The sequence below is a fragment of the Peromyscus eremicus genome, chromosome X (genome assembly GCF_949786415.1).
Source record: "Peromyscus eremicus chromosome X, PerEre_H2_v1, whole genome shotgun sequence".
NCBI classification, from domain to species: Eukaryota; Metazoa; Chordata; class Mammalia; order Rodentia; family Cricetidae; genus Peromyscus; species Peromyscus eremicus.
Window position 1 is genome coordinate 10,692,947 of NC_081439.1, and position 23,776 is coordinate 10,716,722.

The 23,776-nt window shown below is 39.9% G+C and overlaps 2 protein-coding genes across 2 annotated transcripts in view; both read right to left on the reverse strand.

Annotated features, from left to right (window-relative positions):
• The window catches only part of Xk (X-linked Kx blood group antigen, Kell and VPS13A binding protein), a 49,252-nt gene that overhangs the window by 12,729 nt on the left and 12,747 nt on the right, over positions 1-23,776 (reverse strand). The gene's annotated exons all lie outside the window — the stretch shown is intronic.
• LOC131899211 (histone H2A-Bbd type 1-like) lies at positions 20,881-21,402 on the reverse strand. Its single transcript, XM_059250621.1, has one exon. The coding sequence runs from the start codon at positions 21,321-21,323 to the stop codon at positions 20,994-20,996; it is 330 nt and encodes a 109-aa protein (XP_059106604.1). The 5' UTR covers positions 21,324-21,402; the 3' UTR covers positions 20,881-20,993.

Below are 23,776 nucleotides of genomic sequence, written 5' to 3' on the forward strand. Positions count from 1 at the left end.
AAAGACCAAAAAATGTAAGAAATTAATAAATTCTTTAAAGAAAGCCAAGAGAGCCAAGGGAAAAAAAAACAAACAGGTGAAGGAAATAGTCCAAGACTTCAAAATTGAAATAGAGACAATAAAGAAAACACAAACCGAGGGAATTATGGAAATGGAAAATCTAGGTAAACAGGAACTACAGAATACAAGAGGTGGAAGAGAGATTCTCTGGTGTAGAAGATAGATACAATAGAGGAAATAGATTCATTGGTCAAAGAAATCATTAAAGCCAAGAAAGTCATAACACAAAACATGCAAGAAATTTGGGACACCACGAAAAGACCAAACCTAAGAATAATAGGGATAGAAGAAGGAGAATACCAGCTCACAGGCACAAAAATTATATTCAACAAAATCATAGAAGAAAACTTTCCCAACCTAAAGAAGGAGATGCCTATGAAGATACAAGAAACTTACAGAACACCGATTATACTGGACCCCCAAAAAAGATCCCCTCACCACATAATAATCAGAACACTAAACATACAGAATAAAGAAAGATTATTAATAGCTGCAAAAGAAAAGGCCAAGTAACATATAAAGGCAGACCCATCAGAATAACACTTGACTTCTCAATGGAGACACTGAAAGCCAGAAGGTCCTGGACAGATGTTATAGAGACACTAAGAGATCATGGATGCCAGCCTAGCTTCTACACCTAACAAAACTTTCAATCACCATAAATGGAGAAAACAAGATGTTTCAGGACAAAACCAGATTTAAACAATACCTATCCACAAACCCAGCCCGACAGAAAGTACTAGAAGGAAAACTCCAACCCAAGGAACTTAGCTGCATCCACGAAAACACAGGCAATAAATATTCCCACACCAGCAAATTCCAAAGATGAGAAACACACACATACTACCACTACCAACAACAAAACCAAAAAATAACAGGAATTAACAAACACTGGTCATTAATATCCCTTAATATTAATGGACTCAATTTGCCAATAAAAAGACACAGGCTAACAGAATGGATATGAAAACGGGGTCGACCTTCTGCTGCATACAAGAAACACACCTCAACTTCAAAGACAGACATTACCTCAGGGTAAAGGGTTGGGAAAAAATTTTCCAGTTGAGTGGACCTAAGAAGCAAGCTGGTGTAGTTATCCTAATATCTAACAAAATATACTTCAAACTAAAATTAATCAAAAGAGATAGAGAAGGGTATTTTATATTCATCACAGGAAAAATACACCAAGATGAAGTCTCAATTCTGAACATTTATGCTCCAAATAGAGGGGCACCCACATTCGTAAAAGAAACTTTACTGAAGCATAAACCATACATCAAAACCCACATACTATTAGTGGGAGACTTAAACAACCCACTCTCACCAATGGACAGATCTGGCAGACAGGAACTTAACAGAGAAATAAGGGAACTAACAGATGTTATGACTCAAATGGACTTAACAGAAATCTATAGAACATTTCATCCAAACACAAAAAAATACACCTTCTTCTCAGCACCTCATGGAACCTTCTCTAAAATCCACCATATACTTGGTCACAAAGCAAATCTCAACAAGATAGAAAAAAAAAAATGGAATAAACCCCTGTGTCTTATCAGATCACCATGGCTTAAAGTTATATTTCAACAACAACAAAATTTACAGAAAACCTACAGTTTCATGGAAACTGAACAATGCCCAAATGAATCAATAATGGGTCAAGGAAGAAATGAAGAAAGAAATTAAAGAAAGAAATTAATTCAATGAAAATGAAAGTACAACATACCCAAACTTATGGGACACTATGAAAGCAGTGCTAAGAGGAAAGTTCATAGCACTAAATGCTCACATAAAGAAGCTGGAGCCGGGCGATGGTGGTGCATGCCTTTAATCCCAGCACTCAGGAGGCAGAGCCAGGTGGATCTCTGTGAGTTCGAGGCCAGCCTGGTCTCCAAAGCAAGTTCCAGGAAAGGCACAAAGCTACACAGAGAAACCCTGTCTCGAAAAGCCAAAAAAGAAGAAGAAGAAGAAGAAGAAGAAGAAGAAGAAGAAGAAGAAGAAGAAGAAGAAGAAGAAGAAGAAGAAGAAGAAGTTGGAGAAATCTCACACTAGCAATTTAACAGCACAGCTTAAAGCTCTAGAACAAATGAAGCAAACTCACCTGGGAGGAATAGATGCCAGGAAATAATCAAATCGAGGGCTGAAATCAATAAAATAGAAACAAAAAGAACAGTACAAAGAATCAATGAAATAAAGAATTGGTTCTTTAAGAAAATCAACAAGATAGACAAACCCTTATCCAAACTAATCAAAAGGCAAAGTGAGAACATCCAAATTAACAAAATCAGAAATGAAAAGGGAGACATAACAAAATCCAACACCCCTTCATGATAAAGGTCTTGGAGAGATCAGGAATACAAGGAACACACCTAAACATAATAAAGGCCATATACAGCAAGCCAACAGCCAACATCAAATTAAATGAGAGAAACTCAAAGCGATTCCACTAAAATCAGGAACAAGATAAGGCTGTCCACTCTCCCCATATCTAGCCAATACAGTACACGAAATTCTAGCTAGAGCAATAAGACAACAAAAGGAGATCAAGGGGATAGAGATTGGAAATGAAGAACTCAAACTTTTGATGTTTGCAGATGATATGATAGTATACATAAGTGACCCAAAAATTCCACCAGGGAACTCCTACAGCTGATAAACTCCTTCAGTAATGTGGCAGGATAAAAGATTAACTCAAAAAAATCAGTAGCCCTCCTATATACAAATGACAAACAGGCTGAGAAAGAAATCAGAGAAACATCACCCTTTACAATAGCCACAAATAATATAAAATATCTTGGGGTAACTAACTAAGCAAGTGAAAAACCTGTATGACAAGAACTTTAAGTCTCTGAAGAAAGAAATTGAAGAAGATACCAGAAAATGGAAAGATCTCCCATGCTCATGGATAGGTAGGATTAGCATAGTAAAAATGGCAATCTTATCAAAAGTAATCTACAGATTCAATGCAATCCCCATCAAAATCCAAACACAATTCTTCACAGATCTCGAAAGAACAATACGCAACATATGGAAAAACAAAAAACCCAGGATAGCGAAAACAATCCTTTGCAATAAAGCAACCTCAGAAGGCATCACTATCCCTGACCTCAAGCTCTACTATAGAGCTATAGTAATAAAAAACAGCTTGGTATTGACATAAAAACTGACATATGGACCAATAGAATCGAATTGAAGACCCTGACATTAACCCACACACCTATGAACACCTGATTTTTGACAAAGAATCCAAAACTGTACCACGGAAAAAAGAAAGCATCTTCAACAAATGGTGCTGGCATAACTAGATGTCAACACGTAGAAGATTGCAAATAGATCCATATCTATCACCATGCACAAAACTCAAGTTCAAATGGATCAAAGACTTCAACATAAATCCAGTTACATTGAACTTGATAGAAGAGAAAGTAGGAAGTAGTCTTGAATGCATTGGCACAGGAGACTACTTCCTAAATATAACACCAGCAGCACAGACACTGAGAGCAACAATTAATAAATGGGACCTCCCGAAATTGAGAAGCTTCTGTAAGGCAAAGGACACAGTAAATAAGACAAAAACAACAACCTACAGAATGGGAAAAGATTTTTACCAATCCCACATCTGACAGAGGGCTGATATCCAGAACATGTAAAGAACTCAAGAAATTAGACATCAAAATACCAAATAATCCAATTAAAAAATGGGCTACAGAGTTAAACAGAGAATTCTCAAGAGAAGAATCTCAAATGGCCAAAAGACATTTAAGGAATTATTCAGTAATTATTCAGTATCCTTAGTCATCAGGGAAATGCAAATCAAAACGACTCTGAGACACCATCTTACACCTGTCAGAATGGCTAAGATCAAAAACACTGATGACTGCTTATGTTGGAGAGGATGTGGAGTGAGGAGAACACTCTTCCACTGCTGGTGGGAGTGCAAACTTGTACAGTCACTCTGGAAATCAGTATGGTGGTTTCTCAGAAAACTGAGAATAAACCTACCTCAAGACCCAACAATACCACAATGGCTTATACTCAAAAAATGTTCAACCACACCACAAGGACATTTGCTCAACTATGTTCATAGTAGCATTATTTGTGATAGCCAGAAACTGGAAGCAACATAGATACCCCTCAATGGAAGAATGCATAAAGAAAATGTGGTACATGTACACAATGGAGTATTATACAGCTGTAAAAAACAATGACATCAGGAAATTTTCAGGCAAATGGATGGGACTAGAAAAAAAGCATACTGAGTGAGGTAACTCAGACCCAGAAAGACAAACATAGTATTTACTCACTCATAAGTGGATACTAGATGTAAAGCAAAGGATAACCAGACCACAATCCACAGCTCCAGAGAAGCTAGGTAACAAGGAGGACCCTAAGAGGGATACATGGATCACCCTGGGAAGGGGAAAGGGATGAGATCTTCTGGGTACACAGAGAGTGGGGGGAGGTGATAAGGGGAAGGGGATGGGGAATGAGAACATGAGGGAATAGGATAGTTGTGTTGGGGGAGGGATGGAGTGGGAGAGCAATGAAAGAGATATCTCAATAGAGGAAGCCATTATGGGGTTAAGGAGAAACCTGATGCTGGGGAAATTCCTAGGAATCCACAAAGATGACCCCAGCTGAGACTCCAGGCAATAGTGGAGAGGGTGCCTGAACTGGCCTTCCCCTGTAATCAGATCGATGACTAACCTAATAGTCATCATAGAGCCTTCATCCAGTAACTGATGGAAGCAGATACAGAAACCCACAGCCAAGCAGCAGGTCAAGTTCCAGGAGTCCAGTCCAAGAGAGGAAAGAGGTATTGTACAAGCAAGGGGGGTCAAGATCATAATGGGGAAGCCCACAGAGATAGCTGACCCAACCTTGGGGGCACACAGACACTAGACCGCTGGGGAGCCTGAATGGGACTGAAATAGGGCCTTTGCATGTGGGTGACAGTTCTGTTGCTTGGTCTGTTTGTGGGGCCCCTGTCGGTGGGACCAGGATCTATCCCTGGTGCATGAGCTGGCTTTCTGAAGCCCATTTCATATTATGGGATGCCTTGCTCAGCCTTGATGGGAGGGAGGAGTTGGGGGGAGCGCTTGGTCCTGCCTCAACTGAATATGCCAGGCCTTGTTGACACCCTGTGGGAGGCCTTACCCTTTCTGAGGAGTGGATGGGGTGGGTTGAGGGAGGTGGGGGGAGTGGAAGGAGGGAAAGGAACTGTGGTTGGTATGTAAAATGAATTAAAAAATAAATTTAAAAGATAAAAGAAAAGCACTTCAAAGGATGTGTCTAAGGACTGTGTTCCAGAGCAGGCACATCTGGTATCATTAACCTATTCAACAGGAGCCTCTACAGCTTTTAATATATTTTTCTTCCAAAACTAAAGAAAGATCCCATACATTTTACAAGGTACTTTCTCCAATGAATTAGAGCAAATTGAGAGAGTCTACCTCGTGTTTGTTTTGCTGGAGACATTAAACCAGACTCTGAAGTAATCAGACCACATCAAGGATGGCCAAGATATTGTTAGCATGAATTTGTAAATTTGCTTTAATAACTGGCAATGTTTTTATGTTTTTATTATGTGTGCCTAAATTATAAAAACAATAAAGTCATCCATCTTTCAATAAAAAAGGGAAAGATGCCTTATGAGAAAACAAAACCACAGAGAGGGAATGTGTTGCCAGCAGTTCTGTTATAAAGGAGATGCTCAAGATAGTATGTCAGGCTCAAAGCTAATGATCTCACAGGACACAATGGAGATGCCACCCAATTTTAAAACATTAGTTCCTTTATTTTTTGAGATAATATGATTACATCCTTCTCCTTTTCCATTTTCCCTCCAAAAATTCCCACATATGCTTCATGGATCTCAAATTCACAGTCTCTTTTTTCATTAATAGCTATTGCATGTGTATGTGTATAGAAATATATGTTCCTAAATATAACCTGCTCATTCTCTATGATGTTACTCGTATGTATGTTTTCAGAGCTGACCAGCTGGTATTATTGGAACCAATCAGTGTGCTCTCCCTGGGGAAGGATATTTCTCCCTCTCTCAGCATGCTTTAATTAACAGTAGTTCTTTGTGTTTATTTTATTTTTTATGTGTATGTGTGAATGCCTAGTGCCTGCAGGTCAGAAGAGGGCACTGGATCCCTTTGAACTGGAGTTACACATCGTTATGAATTGTTATGTGAGTGCTGAGACCCAAATTTGGGTCTTCTGCAATAGCATCAAATCACTAAGATGTCTCTCCAGCTATAAAATCCAAAATTAAAAAGGTGTAAATGTAGTACATATACACAATGGAGTACTACTTAGCAGAGAAAAACAATGACATCATGAGGTTTGCAGGCAAATGGATGGAACTAGAAAAAATCCTTAGCGAGGTAACCCAGACTCAGAAAGACAAACATGGTATGTACTCACTCATACCTGGATACTAGATGTAAAGCAAAGGATAACCAGACTCCAACCCACAGCTCCAGAGAAGCTAGCTAACAAGGAGGACCCAAAGAGGGACACATGGATCACCCTGGGAAAATAGATGAGATCTCCATGAGTAAACTGGGAGTGAGGCGGGGGGCAATAGAGGGTAGGGGATGGGGAATGAAAACATAAGGGAATGGGATGGTCAAGCTGGAACAGGGACAGAGTGGGAGAGCAAGGAAAGAGATATCTTGATAGAGGGAGACATCATGGGGATAGGGAGAAATCAGGAGCTAGGGAAGTTCCCAGGAATCCACAAGGACAACCCCACCTTAGACTCCTAGCAATAGTGAAGAGGGTTCCTGAACTGGACTACTCCAGTAATCATGTTGATGAATGCCCTGTCATCACAGAGCCTTTCTCCAGTAACTGATGGAAGCAGATGCAGAGATCCACAGCCAAACACCAGGCCGAGCTCCCGAAGTCCAGTTGAAAAGATGGAACAGAGATTACATGAACAAATGGGGCCAAGATCACGATGGGGAAATCTACAGAGACAACTGAACCAAGCTCGTAGGAACTCACTAACTTTAGACCGACAGCTGTGGAGCCTCCATGGGACTGGACTAGGCCCTCTTGTGGGAGCCCACAACTGACTCAGTTTCCCAGTTTGAATCTGAAGTCTATTCTGAGTCAATAGAGTTCAGGGTTGTTTGCTCCAGGGCTGTGAGAAAGTTCTGATTAGCCTGCAGAGTCTCCTTGAAGGGCTGTGAGAATGTCCTGATTAGCCCACAAGAAGGAACACACTATCTAGCTAGACGCAGGCTGCTGATGCCAGCCAGAGGTATATCGAGATAGAAAATGAAACTGCCTGCTCCTTGACTCAAGGACAGGATACATAGTGGTTGAATGCCTGTGCTGTGCATTGTTCTACCTCTGTCCTTCAAAACTGTATATAAGCTGGCTGTGAAAAAAACTCGGGACTGTCCGGCATTGAATGGCAGACCTCTCGACTCTTTTCTGTCTTCTTCATTGTCTCTTCAATCCGCATGCCTCTACCCAGCTACCCAGCTGACTGTCGGCACCCTCTGCATAAGGGAGACAGTTGTGTAGCTTGATCTGCTTAAGGTTCCCCGTGACAATAGGGTCAAGATCTGTCCCTGGTGCATGAGCTGGCTTTTTGGAGCCCACTACCTATGTTGGGACACCTTACACAGCCTTGGTTCAGGGTGAGGGGCTTGGACCTACCTCAACTGAATGTACCAGGCTCAGCTGACTGCCCATGGGAGGCCTTATCTTCTTGTAGGAGGGAATGGGGGATGGGTTGGAGGGAGGTTATAGGGGCAGAAGGAGGGAAGAGGGGGATCTGTGATTGGTATGCAAAATGAATAAAAAGCATCTTAATGATAAAAAAGGTATATAAGACTAAAGTCACTTCACACACATAGCCATCACAATGTGAAAATAAAATCAAATTCATTAGTCATTAGGAAACTAAACTAAACTATGCAAAAAAAATAAAATCATGCCATTTGCAGAAAAAGGGATGGGACCTGTCATCATTATGTTAAGCAAAGAAATGCAGACTCAGAAAGACAAAGACTACATGGTAGCCCTCATATGTGTATGTAACAATAAATGCTTATTAAATTGAAAGTTTAAAGATAAAAATGTTATTTCATTGCCATTATGAAGTTGCTGCAGAGGTATTTTCTAAGGCCTCTACCCTGGTAGATGGCAAACAGAAAAAAAAAACACAGTAGCAAGCTCTATTTACATCCCGCAGCTTGTCTTGTTTTACAGCTATAACCAGTACCAGTAGTCATTCCAGTCTGTCAAAATCTTCAAGTGTTAGTGACAAAGACATTACTTTTACCATTTTTTGTTTTTGTCATAAGTCCTTTTAGCAGATGCTTACTCAGAGTTGAGGACTTTTCCTGAAATACAAACTTATATTGTATTGAGTTGTCAGACTGCCATCAGTTTACAGCCCGCATGATGTCAGCATAGCTGGAAATCCTGAATCATTTTACTCTTTTCCTCCCCAGACATACTTCTATTCCTTGCCTAAGGACTTCTGTAAGACTGCTTCTGGGTGATCTTTTTTGTGCTCAAAAGTATTGTGCTTATTTCATGCCAAAGGCTTATTGTGAGAATTCTACAGGCACCAACCACTTACTTCTGTCAATACTATCGTATAAATAGAAAGAAGACAGTGTTATTCTCCTCATATGCTGATGTTCAATAATCTCCCTGGTAACGCTCAGCTTGGTGAACAGTACTGGTATTGAAACCTGAGCATTCTTGTTCTAGAAGCTTGATCTCAATCAGTAGGCTTTTCTACTTAAATAAAGCTAACTGGGTCTATTTCTCAGCTTCTCCTTGTTCATCTCTCTCATCAATGAGAGACAAGAAAGAGTCTGTTATCCTTACAACTACTCAGCACTGGCACTAGAGACTCTTCCCTGACTCTTGTCAAGTCGATCACACTTTCTCATTTCCACTGAAGCCACGTTTTCACCTGTTACCACTCTGTGAGTATTCTGAAACTACACTGCCTGTGCCAGAAAACGGGTAAGCCTTACTTCACTAGTTTCTAGGAATCACCTCCCAGGACACAAGCAATGCCCAGAAAGAGGTAGGGCAGGGGCCCACTCCTCTATCTGTCCTACCAACTCGTCTCCCTCCTTCCTTATCATCCTGTCTCAGGCAGAGAGAAGCATCAGTGAGTTGAGCTGGACAAGAAAACTCTTTGGCTTTGATAGTCAGATGAAGGAAGGAAGTCCCTGCACTCCTGTGTGGGGCCTCTAATATGCTGTCTCACAGCCATCCAGAATGCAATGCAGAGGTCCTCCACTCAGCTTCATAGCCACAGCTATGTCAAAGCATGGCAAACCCTCCTAAGTGCTATGAACACTGGACCCCCTGTGGCTAAAATGAGCTACTTTCTCTCTTTGCTAACAAGACAGACACATTCTACCCTCTATTAATCATCTCAGTGCCCATATTTCTCAGTAAACCTCCCCATCTCTTTATCCTTCTTTGTTTTCAAATGCATTATTCTGTGCTCACTATGGTAAAAAAAAAAAGTTTTTTAGTAACTGAAAATTTCAATAACAGCCTTCAATGAGTTCCTATTTCATCATTCTACCAATACTCTATTTTTAGATAAAAAGACATATGCTAAATTGATATACCTGATAAACTAAAACTGGACAAAGGCAAAAATCTTATATTATTCCGCCGGGCAGTGGTGGCGCACGCCTTTAATCCCAGCACTCGGGAGGCAGAGCCAGGCGGATCTCTGTGAGTTCGAGGCCAGCCTGGACTACCAAGTGAGTCCCAGGAAAGGCGCAAAGCTACACAGAGAAACCCTGTCTCGAAAAACCAAAAAAAAAAATCTTATATTATTCCCTGGTGTCTGGCATATAGTGTATTAAAAAATCTTTGAATGGCTATAATGAAGTACCTGAAATAATCAACTTCAAAAGATAAAAGGTTTATTTTGGAGCCAATGGCAAGATTTGTGTAGTGAGAGAGGTTTTTCTGACTTACTATTCCAGAGGGATAAAAGGCCATTGGGGGGAAGGACTGTAGGAGCCAGAGGGGTGGAGGACACCAGGAGAACACAGCCCACAGAATCCACTAAGCAGGGCTCTTAGGGGCTCCCAAAGACTAGATCAACAGTCAGGGTCTGCATGGGTCTGTACTAGGCCCTCTGCATACATGCTGTGGTTGTTTAGCTTTGGCTTTTTGTTGGACTCCTAACAGGGAGAGTGGAGCTGTCTCTGACTCTTTTGTCTGCTCTTGGGACCCTTTTTCTCCTACTGGGTTGCCTCATCCAGCCTTGATATGAAGGTTTATGCATCTTGCTATGCCATGTTCAGTTAATATCACTGGGAGGCCTGCACTTTTCTGAAGGGAAATGGAGTAACAGTGAGTCTGAGGGAGAGGAGAGGTGTGGGGGAGGACTGGGAGGAAGGAAGGGAGAGGAAGCTGTGGTCAGGATGTATTGTATGGGAGAATAATAAAGAATAAGAAGGGGGAGCCCATCATGACAGATAAACATTCCAGCAGCAGGCATGGGTGGCCAGAGCAGGAAGCTGCGTAATCACATTTTCAAATAAAGCACAAAAGAGAAAGAGCTTACTGGAAGTAGAGTGATGCTGTATAATCTCAAAGCCTGCTCCCAGTAATATACTTCCTCCAGCAAGATTGCACTACCTACACATCCCCAAATAGTGCTACCAACTGAGAAACAACGTAACAGAATTTTCCCAAGGGCCTGCCTTGAGAAGATTCCTCCCAGAGTCCTGGGGAAGACACTATGTCCAGGTTATCTGAGCCAAAAGAATCTACATACGAAAGTCCATTACTTTATTTCTCTACAACAAACTTCTATCTACAAAGCTTCAGCTCCATCCTCACATTCAGCTCCTCTCTGTACCTACTTTTCCTGTCTTCTCACAGTCCTAATTAAGCTCCTATGCTTTTGACCTCATCTTCATCTCTATTTATTAACTGGATATAGTGTTCCAGTTGCTTCTAGTTGATGCTGTCTTCACTTCCCTACCGTGAAGGATTATATATTTAAGTTGCTTTTGTCAGTGGTTTACAAAACCAAGACAATTTTCTAAACTTCTAAGAAGATAGATTAGAAAAACAATCATTAACATTTTTGCTTTAAAAGAAGCTGATGCCAAGGAAGTCACACAAATCAAGGAGAAATGATACTGTTATAGTCATAGAGAAGAACAGAAATCATGAAACTGTGTCCCATCTCAATATGACTCAAGAGCTAAAATGTGATAAAGGTCAAGACTTACAGAATCAGCACATATAGTACTTTGGCATATGGTGTCTCTACAGTGCATTCATAAATCAATTAGAGTGATAAATACTGAAATCACGACAAGGAAGGTTCACAAGGTACTCCCCCTCACAGAAATTTTATTTCTAAAAAGAAACATATCTAAAGTAAACATGTCATGTGAAATTTTGGTTAATCAGGCAAAGAAGTAGGTAGTTATTAATTTATTTTCTGATTCTATTTAATAAGATATATTACCAAAATTTTGAATTAAAGTCCAAAACAGTACCTATAATTAGTAAGTGTATGGACATTATATACATTAGTGTATCATTATCAGCAAGGCCTCCAGTAAACAAAACAAAAAACAAAGAGAAAACTGGGCATTGTAGCTTATGATTGTTATCCCAGAATTCTGGAAAGCAGAGGCAGGAGGATTTCTGGGAGTTCTGGGCAAGCCTTGGCTACAAAGTGAGACCCTATTGCCAAAAAATTCCAAAAAGAAAATAAAATGAACGAACAAAAACAGACAAATAGATCACCTTTCATAGTAACTTTATGGACGGGTTAAGAAACTGGAAAGATGCTAATGTAAGGACAGTTACATGGGTTCACAACTAGTTAAGCAATGTTTTTCTGGTTAAGGTGTTTCTAGAAGTTGCAGAGCTTTTGACATTGGTCCTTAGTAGTATCAAAGTTGTCAACTTTTGGATGAAGACAAACTGATAGCTGGGACAAAGCTTAGAAGTTATAAAAAAAACTTAAAGACTTAAGAATGTCATGATTCAGACTTTTATTTCAACAATATATTACCTTGAGTATGAATCCAAGAAAAGGAAATATAATAAGAATATTAAGTCTTTCCTTTAAACATTTAAAATTATACTATAAACGAGTACAGATATTTTGGAAAGCAGTAAGTGACTCAAAAAGTGAAAACAGAACTATTGTATGATCTAGCAATCCCTACTACTGGTTATATACCCAAAGGAAGTAATAGTATGCTAAGTGTTATCTGTTCATCCTTGCTCAAGGCAGCACTATACACAAGAGCCAAAAAAAGGGAATCAACATGTCTCCTAACTGATGAATATACATATATATAATACATACATAAAATGGAATTCTATTCAGCTATAAAGAGGATTAAATCCTGTCATTTGTGACAACAGATGAAACTGTAGGTAGTTATATGAAATAACAAAACCCTTACACGGAAAGAAAAGTAACAGATGATTTTATTCATATGTAGCATCTAAAAACACTGACCTCAGAACTTGAGACAAGAATGGTGGCTACAATAGGCTGTGGAGAATAATGGGAGGGTGGCAGTGAGGGTGAGCTGGGGACTAACTTGTCCAAGGATGAGCATTGACAATGTAACTGAAAGTTATAATATTGGCTCACATAAAGGACTACATACAAGCACAAAAGGCTAGCCTTCAACTCATTCTCCTAATTTGTCTCTAAGAAGGTAGGAATTGAAGCTATTGTATTTAAATTAATTCCTGAAATGCAATTGGTTCTGGAAACAAGCAATATAATAAAGTGTGTTCCCTTCCTCCAGAGGCTATGAAATGTGCTTGGCTAACATAGATCTCTAGAGTGTGACCTGATCAAACAGATGAGTTTGTTAAGTCACCAAAGTTAAAAAAAAACTGTATTATAAAGTTAGACCTATGTATCCTAGTTTATTCATCTTTCAACAAATGTAGTAGAAATGACACAGTGAGAGTAAGTTATTAATGATTTCCAATTAACACCTCTAAAATCACTAATTCAAGTACCCTCTACTAGCCAGCTTCTACCTATCCAATGCACTTGTGTAAAAACAACTACAACTGTGTTCTTGTTCATTCTTACCAAACTCTCCAAAAAGTAAATCTTCTATTGCTTCCCATCCAGCTTAGTGCAAAACTTCATTCTCTTTCCAAAGCCTAAAGCACTCATTCTTTCACAGCATACATCTTACAGAATTTGTCCCAGCATGAAATTAGTTGCCTTTCCACAGTTACACATACCATGGCTTAAATTATTATCTCTATTCAGAGACTGTTCTCCAATAGCATAGCTTGAGACAAAAAAGTTCATTTGGAAGATAGGCCAAGTAAAGAGAATGAAGGCGTCGGGGGAAGGCCAAGGAGGGGAAGCCACGAGACCAACCGAGGCATCATTATGCTGGTCACTGCTCTACTCACTGCATGGTATTCATGCCTATTGGGACTCCATAGAGGCTCATCTAGAAGGGAGCCCAGTCATCCATGTGAAGGATCCAGCCTGAAGTTTTGTCCAGTAACTGCCACTTCTCTTAGTTTTGAACTGATCCAATGGATATTATCTTTCACACAGTGCCCAGCAGTACCTAAGCTATCTTCTCTGGCACAGGCAAAAGCCCTAAGAAGGAAAAGAAAACACTGTAATGTACGCTAGGGCATGTGCTCACACCGGGGTATTGGCAATGTGCATGGAAACTTTTACTGCAGCTGCAAGGACGTGTGGCTCAGAGTACCCAAGAATCTGCCACAGTCTCCATTTTATCTCTCCACTTTATATATCTATTCCCAGCTCTACATAGGTTCATAATCCCTTTGGTGCATTTACTCTTAGATGTCTCACAAACACCACCATCTAAAACTGTCATAATGTGAGAGAAGTCTGAAGCACATTTATAGATGTAAAGTCTATGACAACATTCGCTGACGGCATTAAAACATGATTTTCTGAGCTGTGTTGTGCTTTTGTCAATGAATGGGGCTCCAGTGGCCCTGGCCAAAGCTCTGAAACTCAACTATCCAAATTTCTTACTAGATTGGAACATTTCATCATCAATTATACTGCCTCAGTCCAAAAGAAGAGATGATATCCACAGTTATTGCTACCATCGCTGAATTCTGGGGCAATGCAACTCCTGTGGTTGTCTGAGGCTCTAATGATTACCAGCTCTGGGCTCTATGCTGTCAAGTCACTGATACAAATAAAGAATGCAGTCTACACTGAAGTGTCAATAGTTTTCCCTTCAAAAAGATAAGAAAGTAATTCTTGTCTAATTATACATTTAGTTCAGTATTTCTGGTCAACATTCCTGTACTGAACTGGTTATATATGTCGTTACCCTCATGAATAAAGAAATAGCATATTTATGACTGACATGATTTTATCCGTTCTGAGAATTGCCTTTTAAACACTTTGCAATATAAGAAAAGATGACTATAGAATCATATAAAAGGCAGACCTTGTTGACAAGTACACATTATGCCCAGTAAAAGCCTGCCCAGAACCTTTCTTCTTGACTCATATGGATGAGTCCAGAATGCCAATAGGATACTCTTATTTACTAATTTTTAAATATCTTTATGTGAGTTTTATGTTTCTATTGGTTTGGTATTGTTAGAAAGGATGGCTCTTTTTTTTTAGACAGGATCTTACATAACCCAGGCTAGCCTCAAAAACTCACTATGTAGCTATGGACAATCAAATCCTTGGTTCTCCTTCCTCCACCTCCCAAGTGTTGGGATTACAGGTATATACCACCATGTCAATTGAATGATTTCTATGACTGGTAGAAAGAGTTGAAGATTTGAGTTTAGGATCTGGGCATTTTTCTAATTGTAGTCATAGTTTACAGAAAATCTACTCATTAGATGAAAGACAACAAAGAATTTGGTCTTCCAGTCATTTTATACATTAATGGATCAGTTAATACATTTAAATTTCAATCTATTAAAAGTTTCATGGCATTCAAGAGAACAACTATTTGAGAGCTTGACTAGGAAGTTTCTGATTTTTAAAATCTTTAATAAATAGGTCTAGATTTAGGAGTTAAATGTAAATATGTCTTCTCTGAATTGCCAATGCTACATATAATAATACAAACATACATTTTAAGTTTCTCAGAAATGTTTTCCTAAAATATACATGTTCATGATCAAATGAGCAGAAATTATTCATACCAAATATTTAAGATTATCAAAAGCTTAAATTTATGTTGACAGAAAATTAATCATTGTTCTGTTGAATTACTATAAGATATTGTAGTGTGTTATTTTGATCAGTATTTCTGGGGTTTTCAGAAAACTAAAGATCAGATAGTCAGTGTGTTTTTTAAAGATAATTGCAAAGTAAGATATAATACTGGGAATGGACTGCTAAACATAACACCCACACTACACAGTGGTTCTATCTTTGGGTCTCACACTACAGAGAGGTTCTATCTTTGGGTCTGTAAATGAATACGATCGTTTCTGGCACATTATGAAAATGGATAAGGAAAGTTAAGTGGTGTAGGGATGCATTAGGTGTGCCCATGAGACCTACTAAGTCTGATGAAAGGACAGAAATTAATGATTTCCCACCGGTATTCTTTTTTTCAGGAACCACAATAAGCAGAAGTTATATTATGTGGATGAAATTCTACTAGGAATCTCAAAATAATAAGGTTTATTTTTTGAGACAGCGTCTCATACTGTAGCTCAGGCTGACCTGAAATTGTGTCTTCCAGACTGTCCTTGTTGAACTCATGGCAATCCTTCTGCTTCAGCCTTCCAAGTGCTAGGAATATTTTTAAGGGCAAAAAAAGATAATGTTTCTGCCCTAAAGTACAGTGATTTGCTGTTCTAGAATATAATAAGAGAAAAATGGTGAATGACAAATTTGGGCATTATAGAAAACTGTAAAAGGTCTAGAGAAAAGAAATCTAAAAAAGGAACACAAAGAGGTACTAAAATTTTGCCAAACATTTTTGAGTGTATGTAATCCAATGGATTAATAGTTATTTCACAGTACCACAGGTTAACTTACCAGCATCTAAACCCCTAAGGTAACTTCCCCCTCCCCAGCAACAGTTAACTGCCAGCATCACCTCGGTGGGGGGAGATTTCGAGAAGCTGCTTTCTACAGCTGTATTGCTTAGCTTCTCCATCCTTCTTTCATCTTGCTCAACTACCTGCTAACTGCTTATAAGCCCTCAGGGATGGGAGGGGCCTCTTGCCCCTTCCATGATGAAATGTTGATAGCCTAGTCTTGCACAGGTCTTATATAGTTAATAACAGTGGCTAAGAGTTCAAAATTGCAATGCTATCTTACCTTTATAACGTTTATTAGTAAGACTGTCAAAAGGTACCCATGGCTTCTTTATCAAAGCAAACCTAAAAACTGGTTTTCTCCCCATGAAAATGACAGTTTGGGGGGTGCTAATCTGCTCTTACATGAATTGCTAAAACATTATTTACATTGGTTTCCTACAACTATTGTAACAAATTACCTTATTTTAGTAGTTTAACACAGAACACGTTTATTTTCTTTTACTTTGGGAAATAAATAACTATACTCCCACCCTGGACACTAGGGGAGAATCTATTTCCTGGGCTTTTCCAGATTCTACAGCTACACTCTTTGGCTTCTGCCCCTTTCCTTCATCATCAAGGCCAACAGTGTTACATCTTGCTTCTTTAGTCCTCAAACTGGATTCTTTCTTTCTTCATAACCTTAAAGTCCTACCCGAGTGTCATAACAAACTTGGGCAGTCTCATTATCCATAAAGTCTCTTTTCCATATAAAGTGTCATTCACAAATTCCAGAGGTCAGAACCTGAATATCTCTGGAGGAAACATTATTCAGTCTAACATATTTTCTATATAATCTTGGCCAAACAGCAAAGATTGAATATCCGATCACAGTGAGGGTTTTCCTCCTAACATGATCATGCCCTTGACTATTCTTTTTAAAACCAAAAAAGTGCAAAGCCTACATTTATAAATATGCTCAGGTCTTTTTTATACTTCTCTAAGAATTTTCACTTTAATCAATAGATAGCCAAACCTCCTAGCAACTGTTTAATTTTGCCTTCCAAAGTCAAACCCAAAATGAAAAATGCAGTAAAATAAAAAAATCCATGTTATCTTTCATGACTAAACTTGTCTTTAAGATTTCCAAAGAAAAGCCAGGCGGTGATGGCACACGCCTTTAATCCCAGCACTCAGGGAGGCAGAGGCAGGTGGATCTCTGTGAGCTCGAGGCCAGCCTGGGCTACAGAGTGAGTTCCTGGAAAGGTGCAAAGCTACACAGAGAAACCCTGTCTCAAAAAACCAAAAAAAAAAAAAAAAAAGATTTCCAAAGAAACGTTGGAAACAAAAGATTTGTTCTTTCAACTTATAAGAGTGATGTTAGAAAAATTAGCTTTATTTGCTATGTCGGGATTGACAAGTCACAGGCAAAAACGTCACAGCAAAAGAGTTGCTTAGCCTTGTCTATGTTAACTTGAGTAGAGAAAATAGTGTAAACGTGAGTATAGTTAGGACTCCTTATGCACAAGTTCTCCATCTACAATTCAACCAAATGAAGATCAAAAATGGTAGCAAAATGCATCTGTACTGAAGAAGCATAATTCTTTGCCATCCCTCCCTAAACAATCTAGAATAAAAGCTATTTATATTCCATTTACATTGTGTTTTTTATAAACGACCTAGAGCTGACATGAATTATAGGCAAGAGCCAAGTGTGGTAGTGTATGCGTGTAGTAGTCCCAGATACTTAGGAAGCTGAGACAGGAGGATCACATGAGCTCACAAATATGAGATTAGTTTAGGCAATATAGCAAAGTCCTGTACAAATAAAATAAATTGAGGTAAAATATAGGGAAATATGGGTGTATACTATAAGTAAATATAACGCCACTATATGTAATGGACTTGAGCATGAATTGGATCTTCATATCTACAAGGGTCATCTGGGAACCAGTATTAGATACTGGAGAGCAGAAGTATTAAAGTTCTAGGTTATATGGAAATTTCTAGAGCCCCACTTCTAATTCTCATGGTTTAGTTGGTGAGTTCTCTCATGATATTAGGCAATAAAATTATAGTGTTAGTAGTTGTTATTTCAGTAAATTAAAAAAAAACTTTGTATCTTCCTTTTTAAAATTTTGTTAACTATCTTATAACAGTAATTTTTGAATGAGGATGCATATCACACTTTTTTATGTAGCTTTATTAAAAACATACACACCTAGAAATTATATGTGTCTTTGAAAATATGCTTAGTCATTACAATTAGAACTTTTCTTGGCCAAAATAATCCTTTTACATTAGTTTTATTATCTTATTGTGCATATCATTTTTCTATTACTATTATATCCAGTTATATTATATTTATTATGCACTCCGACCTGATTGTCTACTTGTGAAAATTATTAGAAGTCACCAGTGAACCCCAGAGACTTAAATTTCAGTCATCTCTGGCTAATTTTTTGATCTATCACGAACAGGGAGAATGGAGAAGAGGAGGATCTGGGGGATCAAGAAAAATAAGCTATATTTGAAAATGTCATAATGAAACTTAATATTTGCAAGTTAATTAAAAAATTAAAAAAATAAATTGGCATTTTATGAGGCTTAAAAAAAAAGAAAGTATGCTTCTAGCTCTCCATGGGATGATGAATGTGTGTGGTAGAAATCTTGGGAGTGGGGTTTCAGTACATACAAATATTATTGGAGATTATGTGGCAAGAAGCTGTCTTGGAGTTTTACAGGTACATCTTCCAGAGCCATAAGCACAATTCTGGCACTTCATTCTGTTAATATTCTTGTAAATGCATCAAGGCCAGGTCATGTTTTTCTAGTTCTAATAAGCCAGGCATAGTGAGTCACCAGAAAAGAGCAAAGAAGAGACCAGGGCCTGCCCAATGTACCCATATCCATCTGCGTCTACTCTCTGCATAGTACTTTCCTATCCCATCCTTTGGACAGCAGAGGGTGGTAGTCATAGCTAGTAGCCCCAATGCCCAATAGTCACCCGAGCACTAGGCACAACTAGCTGCCTTCCGAAAAGTAGCCTGAGCATGTGGGGACAGGAAAGGACACAGATGCAGCTATTTATAAGAAACCAGAGGGGGGAATTCTTATCTTCCAAGCTACACATAAAGAAGTCACTGCCCAGAGAAAACAGGGAACGTCTAAGATCACATGGAAAGAAAGCGATGCGCTGATTCTGTTGTGAAAGCTGACTAGACCGCCTCTGAGAAGTTCTGTCTAAAAGGCCAGCAGCAGCACAAGGGTGCCTCCCAGGACCTGATAAACAGCAGAAACTTCCAATGTGGACACTCACAGGCAGGGGCATGGATTGTTGGCACACTTGATTTGGGTTCCAGTGCTAAGCGCAAGCAGCACTTGAAAGTATAATTAAGAATCCCATGTACTTTCTGGGAAACATCAGAGGCAGAATTTATACACAGTACATAAAAACCCTTAAACACAGGCTCAGCCTCTGATGGCGCTGCACTGCTCTATGACATACACCCTGACAACCCAGAGCCTCCTTCTGAGAATGACACTGGCAACTATGTTCACAACTGAAGATGTTCATAAGTTCATTAATGTTCTGCCTAAATTTCATGTTGATCAGGTAGCAGCAGCATTTATATTCTATTGTTAGTTTATCAGTATGCCCCAAACTGGTAGCACATGACTTTAATCCCAGAAATTGGGAGACAGAAGCAGGAATCTCTGTGAGTTCGAGGCCAGCCTGGTCTACGTAGTGAGCTCCAGGACAGCCAGGACTATGTAGGGAGACCCTGTCCCAAGGGAAAAAAATAGAGAAAGAAAAAGAAAATAATATAGAAGCATATATACGTGTATTCCACACAACATCTTAGTACTATATCTACTCTTCTGTGTAGAAATCCTTTCAGAGCAAGGCAGAAAATTTCAAAAATCTAAAAGAAAACACAGACTACATTTCCTATTTTGTATATTTCCTTCTGGCCTTCACCATCACTGTTCAGTGCTCTGTGAACACTCCTGACCCCTGAAGCTCACAGCAACAGTGTGCCACATTCCATGGTCTCCCCTCTCCCACTGCCATCATCTTCTGACCTGAGATCGTACCTCCAAAGAAGCCTTTCCTACCACAGTCCATGTCTTCATCCACCCCTCTCTGGCCAGCAGCATTGCCCTGGGAATCCAATATGCCTGGGAGGCTGAAGCCAAATTCCTGGGTCCGAAGCCTTTCCATGCTCACAAACTCCCAGGATAGCGTCTCTGCCCTCTACCACAGCCAAATCCTCCCACCAGGGCCACCCGTATTCATACCTCACCAGGAACCCTTTCTCTCAACAGGACCTCTACTTTCTCTCCTGACCACCTCCTCCCACCAAGACCACTGCCCACACAGTTCCCATTAGAAATTTCCCCTGGAGAGGCAGAGCCAGGCTAATCTCTGTGTGTTTGAGGCCAGCCTGGGCTACCAAATGAGTTCCAGGAAAGGCGCAAGGCTAAACAGAGAAACTCTGTCTAGAAAAACCAAAAAACAAACAAACAAAAAAAAAAGCCGGGCGGCAGTGGCGCACGCCTTTAATCCCAGCACTCGGGAGGCAAAGTTCCAGTGAGTTCCAAGTGAGTACCAAGTGAGTTCCAGGAAAGGCGCAAAGCTATACAGAGAAACCTTGTCTCGAAACAACCAAAAAAAAAAATTCCCCTGAAAATCAAATCCCCCATACTGACCACACTTCCAAACCCACCACCACCCTCCTGGGTGTTTCTCTATCTCAAAACGACAAACCAAAAGGAGTCAGAACCATTGGCTTCAGTTTAGATGCTTTAATAGCAAGTCTGATTAGCCCCCCAGGTAGTAGACCCCGTGACTGGTTGAGGCTGAAGGTGTGGTGGACTCTCCAGCCTCTGAGACCCAGGTATCATCAGTCCTCATCGGTTTCTGGTATCTCGTCGTCCACAGATTTGTTGTTGTCTTCGAAGAGTTGGTGGAGCTGCTCGTTGTTCTGTACCACTTGATAGACGTGGTCTGGGCTGATGCGCTTCTTGCCGCTCATGTGGGCTTCTTCACCAGCCAACTCAAGGATGTTAGATGTCAGGTACTCGAGTACACCAGCTAGGAACACAGGTGTAGATGAGCTCAGGCGCCGGGAGTAGTTCCCCTCTCGCAGGAAGCGGTCTACCCGGCTAACAGGAAATTGAAGTTTGGCTCTTGTGGAACGGGAAACGTTCCGTCTTCGCCTTTTCCCGGCCATGGTGCTTGTTCGATGGGATTGCTTCAGCTCCACCTCTCTTCTGGCCTTAGGTCTCTCAAAATAACCAACCCTCCTAACTACCCGTCTATTTATCTCTGCTCAGCAGAAGAGGTCTTTGTTACAACATAGACTTTATGATCTCACTAGTGACCATTGAGCTCTGATGTTCAGTGCAGAAATATGCCCATATTAGGAAATTTCTCACCTTTTCATGTGTGTGTTATGTATACACGTGCGCATGTTGGGCAGGCGTGTGTGCGTGCGTGTGTCCATGTCCGTGTCCGTGTCCGTGTCCGTGTGTGTGTGTGTGTGTGTGTGTGTGTGTGTGTGTGTGTCCTGAAGTTGATATCTGGAATCATCCTTGTTCACTCTTCTACCTTATTTACTGAGACAAGATCTCTCAATCCAAGCTAGAGCTCACCAATACAGAGAGTCTTACTAGCCACCTTGCTTGAGAGATCCTGCCTTAGCCTTTCACAGCTGGAATTACAGGCAAGCCGGCAAGCCCACCTGGTTACATCCCCTTTTTATTTGATGTTTATATTCTGAAAAGATCTATGTGTCAGTGGAAAACTTCTGCCATGGGATGCAACTCCAGGTTATGCATCAGACTGTAGTTTTGCCTCAATTTACACAGTCACCTCAATGTTCCTAATCAGTATTCCTGTTTCTAGTTTTTACTCTTCTTTGAACTGCTCGTCACATTTGCCACTCCATTTAACATCTGCCAGATATTTGCATGTTAAGTATTTATTTATTTATTTATTTATTTATTTATTTATTTATTTGGTTTTTCGAGACAGGGTTTCTCTGTGTAGCTTTGTGCCTTTCCTGGGACTCACTTGGTAGCCCAGGCTGACCTCGAACTCACAGAGATCCGCCTGGCTCTGCCTCCCGAGTGCTGGGATTAAAGGCGTGCGCCACCACCGCCCAGCTCATCATGTTAAGTATTTAACAGGTGTTCATATCTCTTTGAGGATTTTGATTTTTACCATTTTAGATAATCTTACTACCCATTTTGGAGCATATCCACATATATACTTACCTGATTCACTTTATACTAAACACTACAGCCATTTCAAGTTCAATGACAGAAACGTACTCCCATGCCTTTCTGCACTTCATGCGAATCCTATACATCAACAGAACATTTTTTAAAATTTATTTTTACCATATATTAATTGTATAAATTAATGGGTTTTGTTTTGATATTTCCATTCATACACATAAATTTTTATATTTATTTATTGGAGAGCATGAATGCTATGACATGCATGTGGGAGTCGTGGAACAACTTGCAGGAGTTGGTTCTCTCTTTCCACCGTGTTGAGGTCACTGGATGTAGAGACAAGTGCTCTTAACAATAAAGTCACCTCTCCAGCCCTGTTTTTTTTTTTACTGTTTTTTTTTTTTTTTTTTTTTTTGGTTTTTCAAGACAGGGTTTCTCTGTGTAGCTTTGCACCTTTCCTGGAACTCACTTGGTAGTCCAGGCTGGCCTCGAACTCACAGAGATCCACCTGGCTCTGCCTCCCGAGTGCTGGGATTAAAGGCGTGTGCCACCACCACCCGGCCTTTACTCTGTTTTTACTATTTTGTTTTCCTGATTTCTAGTTTTGTGTGTTGTTTTTTTCCTATCCCTTTACAGTTGATGTTACTCTCCATTGTGAACAATAATGACTGACAATTTTCTGATTTTGTTTTATTTTCTTTTAACACAAAATTTACCATCTTAGCCAATTATAAAATTTGGTGTCTATTTGCAACGTTATGAAATTATTAGCATCCCACCATGATCACTGCTTATACTATTCCCATGGAAACTGCTTCCTGGAAATCAGATTCAAATGTCCTTACAGCTCTCATACCTCCTAATCCTTTACACAGTAGCTTTTTAGGTATTAAGAGGCCTGATGCCCCAGTCTGGTCTCAAATTCTTATAGAGACATGGATGACCTTGAACTTCTCATACTCCTGCCTCTACCTCCCAAATGCTGAATTATAGGCAAGTGTCACCATACCTAGTTTATTCTGTGCTAGTGCAGGAGATCAAACCCAGAGCTTCAGGCATGTTGGGCAAGCAGTCTAGCAACTAAGTCACAATCAAGACCCCCACCCCTTTTTGAGGCAGGTTGGCACCAAGGTATCTTAGACTTATCTTCCTGTCCCAAGTGTTGTAGTATAAGTGTGCACCACCACCTTGGCCTGTGTGGTTCTGGAGACTGAACCCAGGGCTTCATGCATGCTAAGTAAACCCTCTCCCAACTGAGCTAGGACAAATTTCTAGCCCCCTTTGTGTTTCTTCTGTTCTTTTGTCTTTCTCTTTCTATGGTACTGAGAACTGAACTGAAGGCCATGTGCATGCTAGGTAAGCACTCTTCCACTGACCCATATCCCTAGTCCTACCTTCTGACACCCATTGAAAACAGACTTATCTCCCTTCACACACCCATTTC